The sequence below is a fragment of the Amblyomma maculatum genome, chromosome 3 (assembly GCF_055883805.1).
Source record: "Amblyomma maculatum isolate TAMU_Amacu chromosome 3, ASM5588380v1, whole genome shotgun sequence".
Taxonomy (NCBI): Eukaryota; Metazoa; Arthropoda; class Arachnida; order Ixodida; family Ixodidae; genus Amblyomma; species Amblyomma maculatum.
In genome coordinates, this window is record NC_139346.1 from 3,669,502 (window position 1) to 3,693,354 (window position 23,853).

General features: G+C 46.3%; 1 protein-coding gene and 1 long non-coding RNA gene across 5 annotated transcripts in view; one reads left to right on the forward strand and one right to left on the reverse strand.

Moving 5' to 3' along the window:
- Positions 1-86: 86 nt before the first annotated feature.
- Positions 87-863, reverse strand: LOC146194125 (uncharacterized). Its single transcript, XR_014705734.1, has 3 exons — positions 849-863; positions 411-619; positions 87-193 (listed from the first exon to the last, which is right to left on the reverse strand). It is a non-coding gene; the product is annotated as an uncharacterized LOC146194125 (long non-coding RNA).
- LOC146194126 (tRNA pseudouridine synthase-like 1) overlaps positions 840-23,853 on the forward strand; it is a 173,397-nt gene continuing 150,383 nt past the window's right edge. For all 4 annotated transcript variants that reach the window (XM_084597253.1, XM_084597257.1, XM_084597256.1 and 1 more), the window contains exon 1: positions 840-1,050. In XM_084597253.1, coding sequence (XP_084453379.1) covers positions 1,007-1,050 — 44 coding nt within the window. In that variant the 5' untranslated portion in view covers positions 840-1,006. The remainder of the gene's footprint in view (positions 1,051-23,853) is intronic.

Sequence of the window (23,853 nt, forward strand, 5' to 3'; positions counted from 1 at the left end):
TTTGTGGGGTTTAACGTCCCAAAGCAACTCAGGCCGCGGTGAATGATGTCATCGAGAGCGACACAACATGTGGTAAGGTGACCCACCTGAGTGGCACGCCTGAAGAACACGGCCACGGAAGAAGGCTGCGGGTGGAGCGAATCGTTCCCTTCCATCATGGTGCTGCTCGCCGGCTGCTGAGGGCCCCGCAGGGCTGCGCACAGATAAAACGGTGATAAATGTCGTCACTGGCTGTCTCACGGGTGGATACGACGGCCTTGGCCTGAGCACCTGTTTCCGCCAAAGCGCGGAGGATGACCTTACAAACGATGCGCCACTCATTGCACGGATTGTTCGGTCACCCCCGGTGGTCGCCGCGATCACGGTTGCGCATGTGGCCGCCGCCCATGGTCGACCGGAGATGCACCCACCTGAATTTGGACTGGCGTGTAGCCCACGGGGTCTGGACGCCGCGGATTGCCTGGTCGATCACGGGATTACAGAGCGCGTACGCCACGTAGCGCAAGCAGTCGCAAGGCCTCCAATACGTTCCGGAACATGACCGACACCGGGATTTGCGAACGGCCGGCTGGCAGATCGGCTGGCGGGCTGGCACCCAGGCAACGGCAATGACGGCAATCTGTAAATGCAGTCAGTTTCCACACAACACGGCAGCTTATAAATTAACACTTTACTCTTAGGTCAATGTTAAAACACTTAGACCACGAACTCTGTACGCCTCTTACAAAAAAATGTAAAAAAAACTGTCTTGTCAGTAAAAAACTCCAAATAATAATTTTAATTAATTTTACTCTGGAAAGTACAGCGCGTCATCGGTCAGATCAAGCTCGCAACGAAGCCAATCCAACCTGCGTCAGCGACTAGCATAGACCATCTCTACGAAGGCATGTCTACGGCGGTGAACTGCTTGCTGTGGTGATGTGCGTCAAATTATCAGTGTGTAAGCTTTATCTAGTGTAATATCTTTTAGTTCTGCAGCAGCAACGAAGTCTGTCTAATCAGCAGGATGAGATATCTGCTTCGTTTCGCCTACCTCGGCACCAGATACAGGCAAGCGTTTTCTCTCTGCAACAAAAACTCCCTGCATTGTTCAGTAAGCGCGTAAGGTCAGAAACAAACGCAGAAGGACCACCGCAATGGAAACATTAATCTACAGGGTTTTGAATATTTGGGGGCTGGGATTTAAAACATTCCTATGCAAAATCTACTACACCATTCGAGCTGAAATAACGTTCACAAAGTAGCAAAATATCGTCTACGTTATCTGATAAGTGAGTCAACATCGGTACTTGCCTAGATTTCTCGAAATCGAGAAAAAACTGCTCTCGGTGGCGTGCACAATTTTCGCAGAAGACAGTTCGAAACGCTATTTTAACATGATGCGCCATCTGTCGAACAGTGAGACAAGTTCCATCCCGGCCGTTGGCGCGCTTGCCTCGCTGCCCGACAGATGGCGCGTCATGTTAAAATAGCTTTTCGACTCTCTTCTGCAAAAATTGTGCACGCCGCCGAGAGCAGTTTTTTCTCGATTTCGGAAAATCTAGGCAAGTACCGATGTTGAATCACTTATCAGATAACGTAGACTATCTTTTGCTACTTTGTGAACGTTATTTCAGCTCGAATGGGGTAGTAGATTTTGCATAGGAATTTTTTAAATCCCAGCCCCCAAATATTCAAGACCCGATAGATAGGGGCGCGTTTAATTAAGAAACAATCGAAATAAAATAAAGCAGTCGTCACAGCAATGCAGTCGTCACAACAGCGAGTGCCTCTTTGCCAAGCTTAAGAGGCTACTTTGGACACCAGTCAGCGGTCGCGGGGAAAGCGTCAGTGCTTGCAAAGGTTGGAGGAAAGGTTGCACAACTGCCGTTGTTCATAGGTGATTCACTGGCACTATTAGGCAGAAACTGGGCATAAGCTTTTGGCATGTCGCTTGAGAACCTGCTCAACGTTAACGCATTCGAAGATATACAGGACTGGATACGTCGGTTCCCTAATGTGTTCGCCGAAGGTCTCGGACAGTTTTCAGGAGGGAAAGCCAAGATAAGAGTACCCGAGGATGCGCAGCCACGGTTCTTCAGGCCACGGCCAGTACCCTTTGCCCTACAAGACATGGTGACCCAGGCGCTACAAAAGAGAAGATATTATCAAACCAGTGCGGACATCAGAATGGGCGGCACAGTTGGTGCCCGTTTTGAAGAAGGACGGGAAAGTTAGGCTGTGCGAAGACTTCGATGTCACAGTGAACCGAGCAGCCGATATTGAGACATATCCAGTGCCACGGTTCGAGGAAATCTGAGCGCAGCTGGCAGGTGGCGTGTTGTTTTCGAAGTTGGACCTTTAAGATGCATACCAGCAAGTGGAGCTGGACGAGGGTTCTAAGAAGTATGTGACTATTAATACCCAGCAGGGACTGTTTCAGTACAACCGACTGCAATTTGTAGTGGCATCAGCACCGGCAATTTTCCAACGCGAAATGGAGAATTTGCTTCGTGGTTGCCGAAAGACTGTCGTGTAATTCGATGACATACTAGTTGCTGGGGTGTCGGCAGAGGACCATCGTAAGAATGTAGAGGAAGTGTTGAAAATGCTGAGGGCTAAAGCTGGAGGCCCAGAAATGTGTATTCGCCGCAGCAAGCGTAGCATACCTGGGATATGTCATCAACAAGGATGGTCTGCATCCAGCACCAGAGAAAGTTGAAGCCATTGTTCGAGCACCGGCACCGACTGGAACGCGGGAGTTGCAGAGCTTCCTGGGTCTGTTTAATAGGGCCTGTGAACCACCTCTGACGATGAACCAATTGCTTAAGAATGGAGCACCATGGCACTGAGGACCTGAACAGGAAGCAGCATTTGCACAAAACAAGCAGTGGCTGGTAGCAGCAAGAGTGTTTGTTTATTATGACCCAAGGTTGCCGTTGTTGCTGTGTTGCAATGCGTTGCCGTATGGCATTGGAGTTGTACTAGCACATCGGCTGCCGTCCGGAGAGGAGAAGCCAATAGCCTTTGCTTCTCGGAGACTAATGGCTGCTGAGAAGAATTACAGTCATTTCGTTTCATTTCATTTTTATTTCCTTAAGGACCCCCTTTTTGGGGGTATTACATAAGGGATAAAGAGGCACTGGCAGTTATTTTTGGCGTGTTAAAGTTCCATCAGTTTTGTGGGGAAAGCCACTTGAAATTATCGCTTACCACAAGCCATTATTGGGACTGTTTGGTCATGAGAACTGAATTCCACTTCGAAGTTCATTGAGAGTGTTGCGTTGGCCCTGACACTGAGTGGATATAACTACCGGTTGTGCTTCAGACCAGGGGCGAGCTTGGAAACTGCTGATGCTTTGAGTCACCTACCACTCGCTAAGGCGCCATCAGAGGAGCCCAGGATTCAGGACGTCTTCATGTTGGAAGGTGCATACCGACGTCCTCTCAGCCTCGGCAGTGGAGGCAGCAACTGATCATGACCCCGTGTTGGCCCCCCCTGCGTAGTGTGTTGTGGTCGGGAGGGCACTTGCCTCCCGGACAGGATTTTCTGCCATTTGCAAATTGAATGGAGGAGTTCTCTGTGATGGAAGGCTGTGTGCTACAGGGAAATCGGGTGGTAGTACCTGAGTCGCTACGGGCAGCTGTGCTGGATCTGCTGCATGAGTGCCATCCAGGTGTTGAAAAAATGAAGTTAGTGGCCTGCAGTCACATGTGGTGGCCAGGGATTGATGCGGACATCACTATGAAAGTGGGCCGGTGCACAGTTTGTCAGGTGCATCGTAAGGCTCCCAAGGCAATGCAACTGGCACCATGGCCATTACTGGAGCGGGCATGGTCCTGGTTACATGTAGATTTTGGGGGACGTTTTCAAGGCGTGTACTTCTTGGTACTTGTGGACGCATACTTGAAGTGGGTAGAGGTGGTTCGGGTACCGTCGCCATTGGCGGAGGCCACAATTGCATGCCTATGCACTATCTTCGCCAGTCATGGATTGCCTGATGTCAGGGTGAGCGACGATGGTCCAGCATTCGCAAGCGCGCAGTACAAGGCAATTTTGGCTAGGAATGGTGTCCAGCCTGTCCTGTTTCCACCATACCATCCTGCGTCAAATGGGGCCGCAGAGCGCGTTGTGCAAACCATAAAGGACATGCTTAAGAAGGTGCAACGAGGGGATTTTGAGTGCCGAGTGGTGAGGATTTCGCTGACATATCGAACGACACCTCATGCCCTCACTGGTCGTTCCCCTGCTAAACTGCTCATGGGTCAGCGTTTGAAGTCTGCAATAGATCTGCTGAAGCCAGACTTGCGCACCAGAGTGGGCCTGCAGCATCTACAGCAAAAAGTGCGTGGTGATGCTGAGGCCAGGAGGGGGGCAGTGCCCGTGGCTGGGGACACACTCTGGGCCAGGAATTTCAGACCGGGGCCCCGATGGGTGTTAGCGATTGCCAAAGCATCGACCAGTTCGTCATCAGCCGAGGTAGTACTGGAGGATGGCACTGTGTGGCACCGCCATGGAGACCACTTGCGGCGTCGGCTCGGAGGCCCAGAAGAGGGGTCAGACGTGAACTGCGGGGACGAGCTAGGGCCAGAAAGGACTGTGGTGCCAAGCACCTCAATGCCAGTCTCCACATCGCAGTCGCTGGGGAGTGAGGCACAACAGCATGTGCCGGCCGCAGTGGAACCAAACGTCATGAGTCCTTCTACCCCCTTACCTGCTAGTGATCCCACCGCTTTACAAACACCAGTGCGTCGACAGTCATCCAGAGTTCGCCGCCCCATGCAACGGTATACACCATAGTTTCAACTTGGGGCAGAAGAAGTGTTGTGGTGGTAACTAGCGCCGCCGAGGTGTTGTGTCGGTAACCAGTGGCACTGAGTGGACATCCAGGTGGCATGCGGAAGGCAGACTGAACGGGGGCATTGACTGGACTGGACGCGGTGTCTCATGCGCTTTAATACCGTTTCTTGGGCTAGTTGGTTCATATTTGTACTGTGAAAAACTGCGCCGAAATAAACACACCACAAGAAAGAAGACGGGACAAAGGCGCTACTCACAACTGAATTTATTGAAAACCACGAGTGATCTTATATAGGCGAAGTTTCCAAAGGGAAAGAAGGATGGGGAGAAAGATAGGGGAAATCATCAATCGACCATCGAGAATGCAAGGAAAACTCGGTTAATGGATAACAGAATCTAAAAACCTAATTTCGGAGGCCAGAAGAGATAATGAGGGGATGCTGATACACCTGCTGTCAAACTTCTTAATGTAGAAAGCCTCCAAACTAACACGTGCCGTTTTATCCTTACTCTTTCCAAGAATCTTGGTCTCATTCAACCTGGCCCCGCATCCGTTGCAGTTGATTACGTGCGCAACCAAATGTGCGTACTTGTCTTTTAAATCTGACAAATTTCGTGCATGTTCCCCCAAACGCTCGTTGATGCATCGGCCAGTTTGGCCTACGTACAACTTTCCACACGTCAAGGGAATAGCATAGACCACTCCAACAGAACACTTTGTAAACGGAGAGTCGTGCTTTATCTGGCAACCCCCTTTTCTTGGGTTGCAAATTCGGGGGCACAACTTTCCCAACTTGTTAGGAGCCGAAAAAGCGGCGCTCACGCCATGCTTGTTGGCCACTTTCCTCAGGTTGTGCGAGGTTCTGTGCATGTAAGGCACAACAAGCGGCTTCTGCGTCCTCCGTCTATCCTCTCCAGTACATCTTCGCGTACCGCTCTTGATCTTTTGAAGGAGGGTCTCGCAAACTGCAACCAACACAGAGCAGGGGAACCCAGCCGCCGAAAGCCGGCTCATCTGATTATGGAAGCTGGTTTGCAACTGATGCGGGCACGAGTTCCTGAGCGAAGACTGTAAGCAATGTGAAGCTATTGCTCTTTTCACAGTTTTCGAATGCATAGAATCATAAGGCAAAAGATCTTTTTTAGCACGTGGGTAATAGCCCCAGCAAACGTGTCTTTCAAGGAAAGTTAGTTTCAGGTCTAAAAACTGTAAAACGTTAGTGTCGGGTAGTTCATGGGTAAAATAGAGCCCAAGTTCATGTTTGTCAAAAACACTTAAAACAACACCTACTGTAGAGGGGTAGGTGATGGAAGTCTGCTGTTTTAAAAGCACTAAAAAATCGTCAACATACCTAAAAACATGTAAAACCACCCCCCATGCAAACATTTATCTAAACATTTGTCAATCTTTGTTAAAAAGATGTCGCAAAGAACCGGGGCCACGCAAGACCCTATACAGACACCATTGCGCTGCAGATAAGGCAGATTGTCAAAAAGAATAAAAGTAGAACATAGGTAAAATTGCAATAAATTGATAAAATTATCCACCGACAATCCTGAAGAATTCTGAAAAGACATGTCGCCGTTTGCTTCAATGCACTCCTTTACAGCCAACAAAAGCTGGTCTTGAGGAATAGAGTAAAACAAGTCTTTAACATCTACTGAAAACCCAAAGCCAATATCGTCAGTACTCTGTCTCATGCGCTGTTTGGTGATCTGTGTTCCATGTGCTTGGGTTAGGGCTAGGGCTGGTTGAACAGCCGCCATGCTGACCGCATGTAGTTGAGGATAATAAAACTGTATTAACACCTGTAACAGTTCCTTTCTGCCGAGGTCCAGCTTTGTGATTCAAAAGCTATCGGTCGCTCCACTCCGTCTGCTTCCCTCTGTGTGAGAATCACGCCAAGGCCATAGGGCGACGCATCCGTGACCAACATTGTATGTAGCCTTCCCCGGATCGAAATGTGCCAACTTATGCCAGTAATGCCTCACTTTGGCAGAATGCATCTTCCTGAGCTGACTTCCAATACCACGGTGTGCCTGGACTCAGCAGGTGATTGAGAAGGAATTGAACGGCGGCGCAACACGGAAACGGACACAGACAAGAAGGGGACACCACATGCGCACGTGGTGTCCCCTTCTTGTCTGTGTCCGTTTCCGTGTTGCGCCGCCGTTCAATTCCATCATGCACCAACTCGCCCCCCAGGCAGTTATTCTGAGGTGATTGAGAAGCTGTTGAATGCTGAGGAATGAATTTTCTGTAGAAATTATTGAGGCCTATATAGCTTTGAAGCGTTTTGCAGTCTCGTGGTTTTGGAGTCAAAAGAACCGCTTCAATGTTCTTAGGGCTCGGCTGCAGGCCTTTGCTTGCAATGACGTGGCCCAACTGCTTCCTTCAAGAACTCACACTAGGCCAGTTTCAGGCAGAGTCCTGCTTCCTGCGGGCGTCCAGGGACACTGCACACATTCTTCCAGCGATCCTCATCGGTCCGGCCAGTCACGAAAATGTCATCGAAGTTAACAGCAGCGTGCGGCAGATCACCCAGCAAGTTGTTCATTTCGCTCTGAGACAATGCGGGCACTGACACCACGCCAGATGTAAGCCTGGTGAATTGGAAAAGGCATTTCAGCGCATTGATTGCGACCAATTACCACGACAGTGGTTCCAGCTGTGTTTGTTGATATGCTGGTTTGGTCTGGTTTGTGGGGTTTAACGCCCCAAAGCGACTCGGGCTATGAGAGACGCCGTTGTGGAGGACTCCGAAAATTTCGACCACCTGGGGTTCTTTATCGTGCACTGGCATTGCATAGCACACACAGCCTTGCTTTTCGCCTCCATCGAAAAGCAGCTGCCGAGGCCGGGATTCGATCCTGCATCCTTGGGAACAGTAGTCGAGCGCCGTAACCACTGCGCTACCCCGGCAGGATACTTGTTGATATGCATCCTTTAGGCCAAGCTTGATGAACTTGACACCGCCGCTCAATTTTGCAAACAGTTCCTCAATTCTGGGAATCAGATAGCTTTCGCTGACTGTTACTGGGTTAACGGTGACTTTAAAATCACCACAAATACATATTCTGCCGTCTTGTTTGACCACAGGCACAACAGGTGCGCCCCACCTCGACATCCGGACGGGGAGTGCAATGCCTTCCCTTTGCATGCATTGCAGTTCTTCTACTTTTTCTCTGACTGCAAATGGCACCTGCCTCACTTTAAAAAACTTTGTGGTTTTGCCCCTTCCTGTAATGAAATCTTGGCCTGTACGCTTTTAATGTATCAAGCAACTCCGAGAAAACGTCTACAAATTCCTTGACGATGCATTAAGCTCCTTCAGTTTTGTTATGATAATCGCGAACGCTTCCATCCAGTTTCTCCCCAACAACTTTGGACATGATCCTTTCACTACGAACAGTGGCAGCGTTGCCTCGCGGGTACCTAACTTTGCAATGGCCTTAATGTTCCCCAAGACTGCCGAGAGCTGCCATTAGAAGTTTTTCAATTTGACGTCAGAGTGCTCTAACTGCGCTTCATGAAGCATGACATTGAACTTATCCTCACCTATGATAAAGACGCTGGCTCTGGTGTTCAATTCCATCACCAGCGGTGCACCATTATCGAAGACTTGGACCTGTATGGGCTCGGGTCCGGCCGCTTGTAACGTCCACATGTCGTAAGGTGCATCCGTGTCGTCCGTCTGTGGCTCGGCAACCTCATCCATTTTTATTTATTTATTTATTTATTTATTTATTACAAGTTCCTGCAGCGCCCGAAGGCATTATTGCAGGGGGGGAGATGACAAGTAATCTTGCTGGGAACGCCAGTGATAAAATATATAAAAATGAAGAAAATAACAGGACACAAGTGATAATGCGGAATGAAAAACATGCATCTAAAGGGGGCAACTGCGCGACGAACAAAGTGATGAAAACACTCAAAAAACAAAGTAATGAAGGAAACACACGCAAGAGAACTGGGTGCCACGTCACACATTCGATAAAAAAGCCCGAAATAAATTTTCAATGCACTCAGTGATGCCAGCTGGCAGCCAGTTCCACTCATTGATCGTCAGTGGAAAAAACGAGGTTTTATACACATCTGTCCGGCATTTTATTTCGCGGATCTTCCACTGATGATCAAGTCGTCTAGACAAAAAGTGAGGTTGAAGCAGGTACCGGTCTTTGTCAATGCTGAGCTTTTCAAAATAAATGCGATACATGATCTGCAGTCTGAAATGTTTTCTGCGGTGAGCTAAAGATTCCCAACCAAGATGATGTTTAATAGACGTGACACTAGATGAAAAATTATAATTATTAGACACAAATCTGGCAGCATTATTTTGGACGCGTTCGAGCATGTCTGATAAGTAAATAAACTGGGGATCCCATACAGGGCATGCATATTCAAGAATTGGCCTTATGTAAGTGAAATACAGGAGCTGCTTGACATTTGACTGCGCTTTGCTGAAATTACGCTTTAAAAAATTAAACATTCTGCAGGCTTTCGATGTAATATGCTCAACTTGTCTCGTCCACGTAAGGTTAGAGGTGAAATATACGCCGAGATTCAGAAACTTTTTACAGGGGAACATTATTTATTGAGTAGCAGGTCGGTAGAGGGGAACGCTTACGAGTGAACGAGACAAGCTTGCATTTTGAAATGTTCAAAGACATTTGCCATTTTGAGCACCAGTGCTGGATAAAATTTAAGTCTCGCTGAAGTTTTAATGCGTCAGAAGAACTTTCCACAACATGGTAAAGCACACAGTCGTCAGCATATAGCCGAACTTGGCAGGTGAGGTCAAGAACAATATCATTAATAAAAATGAGAAAAAGAAGGGGTCCAAGGACAGACCCCTGGGGCACACCTGAGGAGACGTTTACGGAATCGGATTTACAACCGTTAATTACAACACACTGCATGCGGTCCTGGAGATATGAATGAAGCCAGTCGAGGATATTGGGATGCAGACCAAGGCAACGTAACTTATGTAATAATAGCACATGAGGTACAGAATCAAAGGCTTTTTTAAAATCCAGAAATACACAATCAATTTGATATCCGTGGTCAAAAGAGGAAAACAGATCATTACTGAACTCAAGTAACTGGGTGGTACAGGAAAAACCCATTCTAAAGCCATGCTGAACTGGCGTAAAGAAGTCATGAGAGTCAAGGTGTTTCATGACTGCATTAATACCGTTTCTTGGGCTAGTTGGTTCATATTTCTATTGTGAAAAACTGCGCCGAAATAAACACACCACAAGACAGAGGACGGGACAAAGGCGCTCATGACTGTTTCATGACTGCACTGTAAATTATATGTTCCAATGATTTACAACACACGCTAGTCAGAGAAATGTTGACATGATAGAAAAACAGCGCAAAAGACGTGCACGGAGGAGAAGAACGGACAGGACAAGCGCTGTTCCGTTCTTCCGTTCTTCTCCTCCGTGCACGTCTTTTGCGCTGTTTTTCTATCATGTCACCATACCAACTCGCCCAGATGTCTCTTCTTTTCAGAGAAATGGGTCCGTAATTAACAACAGACATTTTCGAACCGCTTTTATGCACTGGGACAACATTAGCATTTTTCCAGTCATTTGGCAAACATGCCGAGTTAAGCGACGTTTGGAACAAGTTGACTAAATAATGAGCAATTTCGTTCGCACATGATTTTAAAACAAAGGTAGGTACACCATCAGGGCTGCTGGCGGAGGCGGCCCTGATGTTATTAAGCAGTTTTGAAACACCCTGATAAGTAAAAACAATTTCAGGCATGGTTTCTGTAATAGATTCACGAGTGTTCGGAAGTTCACCGGTATACGCTGGCGCAAAGGCAGACTGAAAATATGCATTAAAGCGGCAGGCTTTATCACCATTAGTACTAACAAGGTCACCATCAACGTCTAAGTTTGGGATTCCGACTGGTTCGCGTCCGTTGTGTTTCAGAAACGTCCACAATTCCTTGGGATTACTACGCAGTTTAGAACCCAGATTATTAAAGAAGTTATCCTTATGAGCTTTAATTTCAGTTTTTAGTGTACTGCCAAGGGCCCGAATTGACTGCAGACTGATTGACTGCACTGAACGCGGTCTCATCTGATTTCTCTGGTTGCAAGGTGCCCTTTCTGCCCACTTGAAGCAAACACTGTGCCGGCACTGCGTTGCTGAGTGTTTGCCACTGCACCACACACAACCCTGCCATTGAACCGCAACTCTTCTCGGCGGTCGTTCCACGAAATTGGCCGTCCCTATCTTGCTTGTCGACACTGCTTGCATGCACAACATGTTTGCATCCTTCCTCGCGGCTTCACTGGCAGTCACCAACTGCTTGGCTAATTCCAAGGTTAAATTATTCGTGGCTTCCAGGAGGCATTTCTGTATCATTGATACCCCAGACATCCCTCATCATGCGGTCACGCGACGCCTATCAAAAATTGCAGTCATCCACAAGCCTGTTAAGTGCCGCAATGCAGTTGTTGACAGACTCACTTTCATGCCTCCGCCTCGAGAAAAATTTGAAACTTGCGACAACTTTGGACACCTTTGGCTTGAAGTGGGAACTCAAGGCTGCAAAAATTGCTCTGAGCGTCGCATCCGCAGGCTTCGTAGGCGCAAGCAAGCTTCTCAGCAGCGAATAAGTTGTCGGCCCACAGGTTGTCAGGAATACCGCTTTCTGCTTTCCTTCGGTGACGTCGTTGGCAGCGAAGTACAGCTGAGCGCACTTATTGTTCCGCCCACTCGGTTGTGTCCGCATCGAACGGTTCCAGCTTTCCAGTGGTCATCTTCATCTGTTAATGGCGCGCACTTGCAATGCAGCACACTAAACCAATTTGCAGCGAATCCCATCCTCCTCACCAGTTGTCACGTCCAAGGAATGACACGACAATGCCAGCTGTTCAGTGCAGGTGCCCGACTGACTAGGCTGGCTGCCGCACATTTGCTAATAGTCATTAAAAAAGCGCCCCATGCCAGATTTGTGGGTTGTCATAATACAACAGAAAGTAATAAGTTCCTTGGAGTACTTGAAAACTGGCTTAGAAATTTTAGACACTTATATGAAAGCCTGCCTTTGCAGGGTACAAACTTGTTTTGGTGCTTCTTCATGCAGATGGGGACAGTTTTTACATGCTTTTCCAGTGCATTTACACGCGCGCACATGCTACCTAATTGTAGCGGAGCCTTCATGCAGACCCCGCTCTGCATGAAGAAGCACTGAAACAAGTTTGCATCCAGCAAAGGCAACATTGTCTACTCTCTCCTGTGGCAACTACTATGTTGGTCAGACTAGTCGTTGTCTTAGCGACAGACTCGGGGAACACTGCAGTAATGTAAAAAATGCTGCTCACACTATTGGGATTCATTGCCGTGATTGTGCTTGTCATCCGCTGGTCGAAAAGTGTGAAGTTGTAGCATATCACAAAGATCACAAGAGAGATCATTGAGGTTTCAGAGATTGCAAAACTAGGTCCGTTAGCACTCCATTCATCGCCATAGCAAAAAAAGAACATGAGTTTCTTGTATTATCGTAGTATTTATTGTCTTTCTGGTTTATAGGAAGTGGCTACTTGTACTTAAACAGAGGTGCTCTGAATAAAACAATCAATTGTTAGTCAGCGCTGTGTCTTGTCCCCCTCGAGTTTGTGCTGGTGCATTGCTTTTTTCCTAGAATGTCTACGCTGTTGCGGAAATGTTGCTTCTTTTCTAACATTTACCTAAGGTTACTGAAGAGCATTCTGTTAACAGCAGTGTGATATTTCCACAACATTAATCAGTGTTAAGAGACAGGAAGCATTCAGAGTGGCCAGAGAAATAACTCGAGTTAATGACATTCTAACAGAAATCAAGAAGAAATAGGCATGTAGTGTGAAGAGAGGATAACCAATGGTCGTGAAGGGTAGCAAATTGTATTCCATGGGAAGGTAGTGGGATAGTAAGAAAGTTAGATGGCAGAAAAGCGCAAATATGGGTTGGTTGGTACATGCTTAAGAATCGAGTAAAACAGCTCTAGGTAAGACTGGACACGTGAACGACAGACACATGCGCTGACTAGCAACCAAATGATTTATTGTTACCAGTGAGGCATCAATATAGCAAAGTTAGATGGGCAGATGAGTTCAAGAAGTTTGCAGGGGTGAAGTGAATGCAGCTAGCACAGGACTGGGTTTATTGGAGAAATATGGGAAAGGCCTTTACGCTGCAGTGGGTATAATCTAGTAGCATTCTTTTGTGTCGTCTCCTCTCCTGTGGTTGTCTTTTTTGCGCTGTTTTCTTAATAAGTATAATTCGACTGATAATGATGATGAATTTGTTACATTAAACATTAAAGTAACACTCCTGCAATACTCTTTTAATCTTCACGCAACATCTGTAAAACATTTAAAATAACATTGAATAAAATGTTACAGCAGCATAAGCGAAATGTTAAAACAAATTGCTCAGAGAATCTTTGCAAGCTCCACAAACATAATTGTAAATTAGGCAGCCACCCTCCCTGATTAATGGTGATATTACATTGACAAAATATTGTTACGTATATGCAACGGAAGAGGACGACGATGGAAAAAACAGAGTGAGAGACGACGAAGCTGAAGCCACGGTTGGTGCTTGCAAGAATATTTACGCCTGTCATCAGCTGTGGTGGTTTTCCCTAACTAGCCTTCTGCCACATATCAATATGTTTGCTCGTGATGCTAAAAAGTTTCTTCAAACGTTATGTGGACATTTTTCTAGTGTGGCAATCACCTTTTCATCAATCTTCAATGATTTCAAAACATAACTTGCCCTGAAGGTAGCATTTTCTGAAATTAACTATACCAGATACAGCATCTTTTTCAATGTATTATTGTCAACTGCACAGAATTACTGACAAGCTGCTGCACTTTGGCATAGCTACCAAATCCTTTTATGCAGACTAACAAACTCAACTTTATTCAACCTGAGTAGTATTTCACTAACTGGAGCATTTTGAGATTGGAGGCATTTAAGGCTGAGCCACATGTGTGCGAAAACTCACGTGAACACAAATGCGGCAGCGCCACGAACAGAAATGCATGTGTCGCTTGGCTCGTAGCTCGTAGCTGCCGAAATTATTTTTTTTGCAGTGTTGCCATGGTAGAAGAACAAATGGTAGCGTAACTCCCATAGAAGCCTGCGTGTCGACTCTGAGCGAGGCTTTAGTTTCCCAGCGCCCCCTGCGAACTGTGAGGCACAACAAACACGTGACGTTGCTTGTGATGTCACAGTAACATACTTTTGGCGGGGAATTTGATTGTCTTTTTACTTATGAACGAAACACAAGGCCAACAACGACAGAGGCAGAACGATGCTCGGATAAGGCAGAAAAATGGACACCGTAACTGTTCAGCCAACTTTACTTGACATGGATTTCTACTGTCAAGTTTTACGTTAACTGAAATGTTACGGCATCTTTAACCACCTTATCATAGCATCGTTCTGCCTCCGTCGTCGTTAGCCTAGTCTTTCGTCGCGCGTCATGTAAACGCATTCTGGGGCTTATTTCTTCGGGCACGTTTGTGAACAAGGGCCTTCAAGTGAATTCGGCAAGCACATGGATAGAACCACATGGCTTGAGGCATTTCACTAAGGGCATAAATGAGTGAAGCTGTGCTGCATAGAAAGCCAGGCTTTATTAATTCACGATTACTTACATAGACGCTTCACGACAATGAAATCTTTAAGTGTAGGAGAGCGACCACCGCTCATTCGTCACGGTCTTCATGAAATCCTCGTGATAACAAAATTTCCTGAGCGTAGGTCTCCAAACGAGACGCGGTGAGATTATAAAAGGGTGAAAGATCTTGCTAACAAACAAAGTACATATCAGCGTCAAAGAAACACAAAAACTAACGAACGGAATAACTAACGCTAGCGCTAGAACGCCAACCTGTAAGCAATTCAAATTGGGATTGCTAGTATTTAGAAGTTAATGCGTCTGAGAAGTGAAAATATCTAGATATAGCTTCGCTCCAATAAATCTCGCCCTGTTCATGATTCCCATATTTTACTCGCGCTTCATTTGCCACTAAAAGGAGTCAATGTGAGGTTACAAATTTACAACTTAAGCATTTAACTTGCTAAGCATCCTATTGACAATAGGAACATCACTGTAATAACAGCTAAAGCACGTTCAGCGAACGTTGGTGCGGTAATACGACGCAGTAAGCAAAACACGCAGCAAAGGGAGCGGAACGGAAGGCTTAGATCAATGCGGCACGCGTCTTGGGGGCAATAAAATCTCACCTTCACCTTCAATTAAAACATGCAGCGATACGCCGCTCATTCAGACGTGTGTCCGTAAAACAAGCCACCACTTTTGCGACGTGCCTGGGAGGCCGAGCCGAGCCGCCGAGCTGTGACGCAGCATTGTCCCATCGTCCGGAAATGCGCACATGCAGCGGCAACCAGTTTCTCATCGAGCACAGACAGTCTTCGCCTTGCTGTAAAGCTCTACCACAACCAGCAGAATGAAATACTGACTGTTTGTTACAGATAACCCACTCTGTACGCAGCACGCAACGATGAACGTTGAACCGGGGCCGACGACGCACCCATTCCGCGGATGAAAAACGCTTTGGTCTGAGCCATATCTGAGCTTTGAGCAACTACGCAGCGGATAATAAGTGGCCGAGAGAGGCCGTTAGAAACAAGTTAAAATATTATTAAAAATGTGACACGTTTTTTTCTTACGCAAGAAACAAAAACTGCATTCATTCTTGAGCGCGAATATTATGTTTACTTTCTAGTTCTTTGGAGTTCTGGCAGATCTTATTTTCTGTGCGCTAGTAATTTGCCTCACAGTTCGCAGGAGCCCTCATCATCGAGTTGATGCCGCTGGCAGTAGGCAGCTGCACGCGTTTTCTTCCAAGTTGCGCTACCAGTTGTACATTGACCTTGGTGTTGCATTGTGATTGTGCATTGCCGAGTAAATTTGTCACTTTGTACAAACAATGGTAAATGGCCAAGGATTCAACAAATGTTTAATCGCAACCAAAAAAAGAAAAGATTGCGTGACCACTTGTATAGCGTAAGTTAACACATGTTAAACGCTTGAAACTCAATACAGTGTGTTGTTAATGCATTTTATTTTGCATGTGATTGCAAAATAATTAAATTCTTGCAATTGTTATGACTGTTGTTGCATTTGCAAATAAGTTAGCAGTGTACTATACCAGCAACACAGAGCATGTATCTTCCCCAGTAGGTGACACTGCAAACAATGATCGTCTCATCGCTCCCTTCTTCACTCAGATGTAGCTCAGTCTTTAACCATGAGGCATACACATTATCAACTTTCAATCGAGGGAAATGAAATCTTCCTTTATGCAAAGAATAATTAGTTAGACATGTGGCTGATAAACTGCTTTATTTTAATTTGAAATCCACGTAGAATTATGAGACCGTCAGTAAAACTAGATTAAAAATACAATTCTTTTGCGCTCTTGCTAACTTAAACTTGCAAATAGCTTAGTGAAAGTTGAGGGTGACTAAAACACGTAGAACAACAAAACATTACCATGGTAAAAAACTGGTCATTTCCTCTTGTGTTTAGCTTTAAATTAAAATTAACTAGTTGAAACCTGAGCATGACTAAAATGTAAAAAACAAGTGCATGACTAGAGCACATCATCATCATCATCATCATCAGCCTGATTATACCCACTGCAGGGCGAAGGCCTCTCCCATATCTCTCCACTTAACCCGGTTCTGTGCTAGCTGCATCCACTTGACCCCTGCGAACTTCTTAATCTCATCCGCCCACCTAACTTTCTGCCGCCCCCTGCTACGCTTTCCTTCCCTTGGAATCCAGTTTGTTACCCTCAGCGACCATCGGTTATCCTCTCTTCGTACTACATGTCCTGCCCATGTCCATTTCTTCTTCTTAATTTCCACTAGAATGTCGTTAACTTGAGTTATTTCTCTGACCCACTCTGCACGCTTTCTATCTCTTAATGTTACCCCTACCATTTTTCGTTCCATAGCCCTCTGGGTTGTCCTCAACTTAAGTAGAACTCTCTTGGTTAGCCTCCACGTTTCAGCCCCATAGGTGAGTACAGGCAAGATGCAACTGTTGTATACTTTCCTCTTGAGCGATACCGGTAAGCTGCTAGTCATAATCTGCGAGTGCTTGCCAAATGCGCTCCATCCCAATCTTATTCTTCTTGTTATTTCCTTTTCATGGTCCGGATCTGCGGTTACTACCTGTCCTAAGTAGATATATTCGCCTACTACTTCCAGTATTTCGCTACCTAATGTAAACTCCTGTTCCTTCCCGAGGCTGTTGAACATTACCTTAGTCTTCTGCATATTGATTTTCAAGCCTACCTTTCTACTTTTCCTGTCTAGGTCATCAATCATTATTTGCAGTTCATCTCCCGAGTTGCTTAGCAAGGCAATGTCATCAGCAAATCGCAGATTACTGAGGTATTCTCCATCTAGCCTTATCCCTAACTGCTCCCATTCCAAGTCTCTGAATACTTCCTCTAAACAAGCTGTGAATAGTACTGGGGAGATTGTGTCTCCTTGCCTAACACCTTTCTTTATGGGAATTTTGTTACTTTCTTTATGCAGAACTATGGTTGCTGTGCAGCCACTATATATATCTTCCAGCACTTTCACGTACGGCTCGTCTACCCCCTGATTTCGCAATGCCTGCATCACCGCCGAGGTTTCAACTGAGTCAAATGCTTTTTCGTAATCAATGAATGCTATGTATAAGGGCTGGTTATATTCCGCGCATTTTTCTATCACCTGATTGATGGTATGGATATGATCGATAGTAGAGTACCGTTTCCGAAACCCTGCTTGATCCTTTGCTTGATTGCAGTCTAAGGTCGTCCTGATTCTATTAGCGATTACCTTAGTAAATACCTTATACGTAACAGACAGTAAGCTGATTGGTCTGTAATTTTTAAGGTCCTTAGAGTCCCCTTTCTTGTGAATGAGGATAATGTTTGCATTCTTCCATGCTTCCGGTACCGTCGATGACACCAGGCACTGCGTATACAGGGTGGCCAGTTTTTCTAGCACGATATCCCCCCCGTCCTTCAGCAAATCTGTAGTTATCTGATCCTCTCCAGCTGATTTCCCCCTTTCCATAGTTTCTAGTGCTTTCTTGACCTCGTCCTTCGTCACTGGTGGAACGTCTGACTGTTTTTCCCTACCGCCAATCTCATTACGGTCCTGACTACTTTGGCTACTGTAGAGATCTGTATAGAACTCCTCGGCTACTTTGACTATCTTGTCCATATTAGTGATGACGTTGCCCGCCTTGTCCCTTATCGCATACATCTGGTTTTTGCCTATGCCCAATTTCTTCTTTACCGCTTTAAGGCTTCCCCCGTTCTTTACAGCATGCTCAATTTTCTCCATGTTATACTTCCTTATATCGGCCACCTTGCGCTTATTGATTAGCTTTGATATCTCGGCGAATTCGATCTGGTCTGTTGGATTGGAAGCTTTCATACTCTGCCGTTTCTTAATCAAATCTTTCGTCTCCTTAGACAGCTTACCGGTATCCTCTCTAACTATCCTACCGCCTACTTCTACCGCGCACTCAGTAATGATATCTCTGAAATTATTGTTCCTTGCCTCTAGGGTAATGTCGCCATACTCAGTTAGAGCTGAATACCTATTCTGTAGCGAGATCCTGAACTCTTCTGCCCTCCCCCTCACCGCTAATTCGTTGATGGGTTTCTTTCTTACTAATCTATTGCGTTCCTTCTTCAGATTTAGGCTAATTCGGGACCTCACCATCCTGTGGTCACTACATCGAACTTTCCCGATTACCTCTACATCCTGCACAATGGCGGGGGTTGAACACATTATGAAGTCGATTTCATTTTTAGTCTCTCCGTTAGGACTTTTCCATGTCCATTTTCGGTTCTTCCGTTTGCTGAAGAAGGTATTCATGATTCGTAAGTTATTGCGCTCTGCAAACTCAACTAGTAACTCCCCCCTGCTATTCCTAGAACCAATGCCATAGTCACCTACTGCCTTGCCTCCTGCCTGTTTTTTCCCTACCTTGGCATTGAAGTCGCCCATTAGTACAGTATACTGCGTCTTTACTTTTCGCATTGCCGGTTCTACATCTTCATAGAAGCTTTCAACTGCCTGTTCATCATAACTACATGTAGGCGCATAGGCCTGTACAACCTTCAGTTTATACCGCTTATTAAGCCTAATTACGATGCCTGCAACCCTCTCATTAATACTATAGAATTCATCTATATTACCCGCTATATACTTATTGACAAGGAAACCTACTCCTAGTTGTCGCCTCTCTGGTAAACCTCGATAACACAGTACATGCCCATCCTTCAGTACAGTATATGCCTCATTCGGCCTCCTAACCTCACTAAGCCCTATGACATCCCATTTCATGCCCTCTAGTTCCTCTAACAGCACAGCTAAACTAGCTTCACTAGCTAGGGTTCTAGCATTAAACGTTGCCAGGGTCAGTTTCCAATGGCGGCCTGTCCAGCGGAGCCAGGCTTTCTTAGCACCCCCTGCTGCGTCACAGGTCTGACCGCCGCCGTGGTCAGTTGTTCCGCAGCCGCTGGTGACTGAGGGCCGAGGTTTTATGGAGCTTATCATAGGAGGTTGTGGCCAATTACTGCACCAGGGTGGCCAACTCCTGTTCTGGTGAGGGAGTGCGTTGCCGGAGGTGTTCACCGGCATCAGGTCGCACCCCAAACCTGTATATGCAATTCCATCGACACGCGGATTTTTTTTTTTTTTTGTCATCCGGTGGAGAATTGCGCGGCACCGGGATTTGAACCCCGGTCCTCTTGCATGCGAGGCGGATGTTCTACCGCTACGCCACCGCTAGAGCACAAGGAGGTTCTAAAAAAATCTTGTAAAGAACTTTGGAATTACCTCGTGTCCCCTTCCACTCTGGGCCCCTTCACGAGTGTCCTGGTGGTTACATAATCAAGCTTTTACATGCATCAGTGGTGCCGCTTCAAATCATGTCTCGGGCCATATCACTTTGGAATGGTGTTTTGAGTCATTAGATAGGTGTCGTTCATTCTGTGCTTCATACGTATGTGTACACCCCATATCCCTTCCAACCTTTGTGAATGGCCGGAGGCTTCATAATCAAGTGCATAAATCATACTGCTTCCATTCACTGCACTGTCTCTGGCCATATTACTTTGCAATGATTGCCTTAATCATTAGATATACGCTGTTCAATCTGCTTATTTCATAGATATGTGTATAGCACCAGCCCATGTCCCTATCCACTCAGTGCACCTTCACAAACCCCCGGTGGCGAAATTATGAACAATTTTACACACATCAATCATACTGCTTCAACTCCCTGCACTGTATTGGAATGATCTCTTGATACATTAACATTATTAGATATGCGTCATTCAGTCTCCGCTTACTTCATATATAGGTGTGCAGCACCACTTTCTCTTCCACTCAGTGCACTTTTGAGAAAATCCCAGTGAATATGTAATCAACATAACAGGGCCAGTGGGTGTGCGTTATGTTCCATAGCACAGCTAGAACACAAGTGCTAAACTTCCGCTAAGGTTTTATTTGATGCTCGCAAAATTTATACATGAAGATACTTTGTGAACAAAAAGGAAAAACATAAAATGTTTCACCAGTTGGCACACTGCCCTGAAACCAAGAATGCCATATCTTTTTTTGTCAGCGACAATGACGGACTGCTGACACAGCTTTCAGGTCTGGCTCTTTCAGTGGCAGCGGCCTCAATAATTTCTCTTGTTAATCTGTCCGCATTTCTGCCAATTACCTCGCATTCTTTAAAGCAAGGCTTGCATTTATGATCACGCCAAATTGCTTGAACTGCTATCCCTCACTTCCCTATGGCGCTTGCTTAAACGCTCATTAAGGCCTGACTGCCCTATGTACGCCTAGTAGCATGAAAGCGGTATTTTGTATATAACTTCCTCAGTGCATGGCACAAATGAGTTTTTATGCTGAATCGTGCAACTATTCCGGACCCTGCTGTCATGACAGGTGGCCTTGCATACTGCTCAGGAGAAGGGAGCTGTATTAATTTGTGCAGTTCCAGAGAATGTGATCGTATGTCGCTTTTTCGTCGCATTTACTGCAGTTTGGGTTGTACTGGGCAAATGAGGGCAAGCACCGCCAGATTTTGGAGGGAGCGTGTTTGTAGTCAGCGCCAGGTAACTTCCTGGGCTTTAAGGATATGTGCGCTTTTCCAGTCTGAAGTAACAGCATGGAAAGATATTATTGTGAAATGTGGGTCGGAGGGTGCGCTCGCTGCCCGACCAATGAAACCTCGGGCATGAGCCGCCTCCGATTTAATGAGGGGGCCGGGACCCAGATTAGTTCAATTTCTCTAATCGGAGCAGAGGTGCTTTGGAGGGAGGTGGATGTGATGCGGCCCCTCGCGAAATTGTAAATGGCTGTTTTAGAATCACTGAATATAATATAGCTAAGGCTATGGCCGCTTGCTCCGCCGTCTTGGAGGAGGTGGTTGCGATTGATGAGGCTGCCAACGGGGAACCATTCACAGGGGCCAGTGCGAATGCTTGTCTCTGGTGATATTCCGCCGCGTACGCTGCATTGCCGTGTCGGCCGTACTTGGCATGTAGGGTGCGAGCCCTTGCCATGCGTCGACCTTCGTTGTGCGCGGGGCGTATATTCTTGGGTAAGGGTTTAAGGAATAGAGCTGTCCTAATGTGTGTAGGTAACTGTGTTTTCGCATCCTTTTCTGGACGTTGCTTGCACATGTGTAGTCTGTATAAGATGAACCTTCTTGCATTCGTGCGGGTGAGTTGTCTGAGCTGGGAGATAAGGTGTGCCTCGCACAGCCCTGTAGCATGTTGTGAACCCCAAGGGCCAGCAACCTTTCCGTAGACGTGCTGTGTGGGAGCTCAAGGGCAGCCTTGTAGGCTTGTCGGATTAGGCCCTCGACCTTCATTCTCTCCGCGAATTGCAGTTGCAGGTACGGGAGGGAGTAGACAATCCTGCTCGGTACGAAAGCCTGAACTAATCGACAGAGATCTTTTTCTCCATTCCTTTTCATTTTTTCGCGATCCATCTGATGAGTCGTACAGTCTGATTGACCGTGCGTCTGTTGATTGTTTCGGGGTTTTTGTGATTGGTCTGTTTGTACATGCCCAGTATGTGCATGGTTTGGACCTTCCTGACTGGTTGGCCTCACACACATACATTCAGGGGGATTGGGGGGACCTGGTTGGCAGTTTTTCTGCACGGCTTGGCCCTGAAAACCAGCAGTTCCAATTTCGCATGCGAGCATTCAAGGCCTGCTCGATTATGTTGACTGCCTGCTGCAGCGTATCCTCTATTTGGCCGTCATTCTCCGTGGTTACCCACAGGGTGATGTCCGCATAGAAAGTGTGCTGCAGGGGAGCGAGCTTGGGGGGAAGTGTAATGAGTGCAAGATTAAAGACAAAAGGCTAGAGCCTTGTGGTGTGCCTCGGCTTCTCAAAGGAACGGGGTCCAATTTAAGGCTACCTAGAGTGAGCTCTGCTGTCCGCTCGGCTAGGAATGATCAGACATAATTAAATATCCGTTCACCCGGGTCCAATTTTAGGAGATTCATGAGGATCGCCTCGGCGAGACGTTGTCGTAGGCTTTGCTTAGGTCTAGCCCGAGTATCGTCTTTGTCCCGGTTTTACATGGGGGGTCCAGCACATCCTTCTTAAGCTGGAGCATCACGTCCTGCATGGACAAGTTTGCCCTAAAGCCAATCATTGTTGGAGGAATGAAGTCGCGGTCTTCTGGTAATTTTGCAGTCAGTTAAGGATGACATGTTCCATTAGCTTTCCGATGCAGTACGTGATGGAGATGGGCCACAGATTCTCGATCGAGAGTTTCTTGCCCTGTTTTGGGATGAAGGCGGCCCGCGTCTGCCTCCATTCCTGAGGGGTCTCGCCTTCCCTCCAGTAGGTGTTCATTAGTTCCACCAGGGCTGCGACAGACGTTAGTTGACCACCTGACGTAAACCAAGCCATGCCTGACTTCTGTTGATTTTCCTGCCAACACGACAAATGGGTACTCCGATGTCTTGCCATGCTGCTGAGTATAGCTCCTGCTCTAAAAAACAAGCACTCAATAAGGCGACGATTAGGCCAATAAATTGTTTATCATATAAGAGCCTGCAGGCCAGCTGGTGAGACAAAACGGAAGAAGACGCCAATCAGGCAGCCATCATAATTTGGAGTGAAAGCACAAAGACAAGGTCTACAGCAAAGAACCATAGCCTCCTATATTTTCTATGTCCGGTCAACTGCTCTGGCAGGGCCGTTCAAGATAAAAAAGATCGCGTAATGCATCAAAAGCTATGTGTTCGCTGTGATGATGTGCATTTCTGCAATGAGACGCTCGCACCACAAAGCTTAATGCATCGTGCATAAATTTTCATGGCAATCCCAGTGGGGATGGAACATTATTTTACGAGAAATGTATGCAGGCAATCTGCATACATGTCACATAATTTTAATTTTTAATTACATAATTTTGCATGTTGCATGCAAAATGATCAAAAACGAGAGAGTATTGAAGAGCCATTAGTGCATTCTGCTTCACTGTTGTGCACCACTGCCATGAATGTTTAACAGAGTCGATAGCTCTCGATAAATATCTTAATGTTTCCACATAGGTGGAAGGTTTCTGTGGCACAGGACCGTGAAACCTGCGTGACACTATATATATATATAGGACCGTGGGACGTGCGTTTCTACAGTTGGCATATATTTATTAGCCAAATTGGTTAATTTATTCTGAAACGTCGGCCAGTTATCATGTATCTATTGACTGTGATGTGCAGCTTCGAACGAGGGAAAGAAGGTAGTGAGTACATGATTTATTGCATCATAATTACCTTTTTCGTGAAGTGTTATAGCTTTCTTTCGGGTCCTGTTTTGTGTTGCATAAAACAAGAAGGAGGCATGAATGACAGGTCACTAATTCCTCGAAGATATGTGATGTATGAGAGAGCGCATCGGGGTTATTAGAATAAGATTCAGAATGTTTTCTGATTCTGGTATAACGTGTGTTGGTTCTGAAACTAATTGTGTAAAAT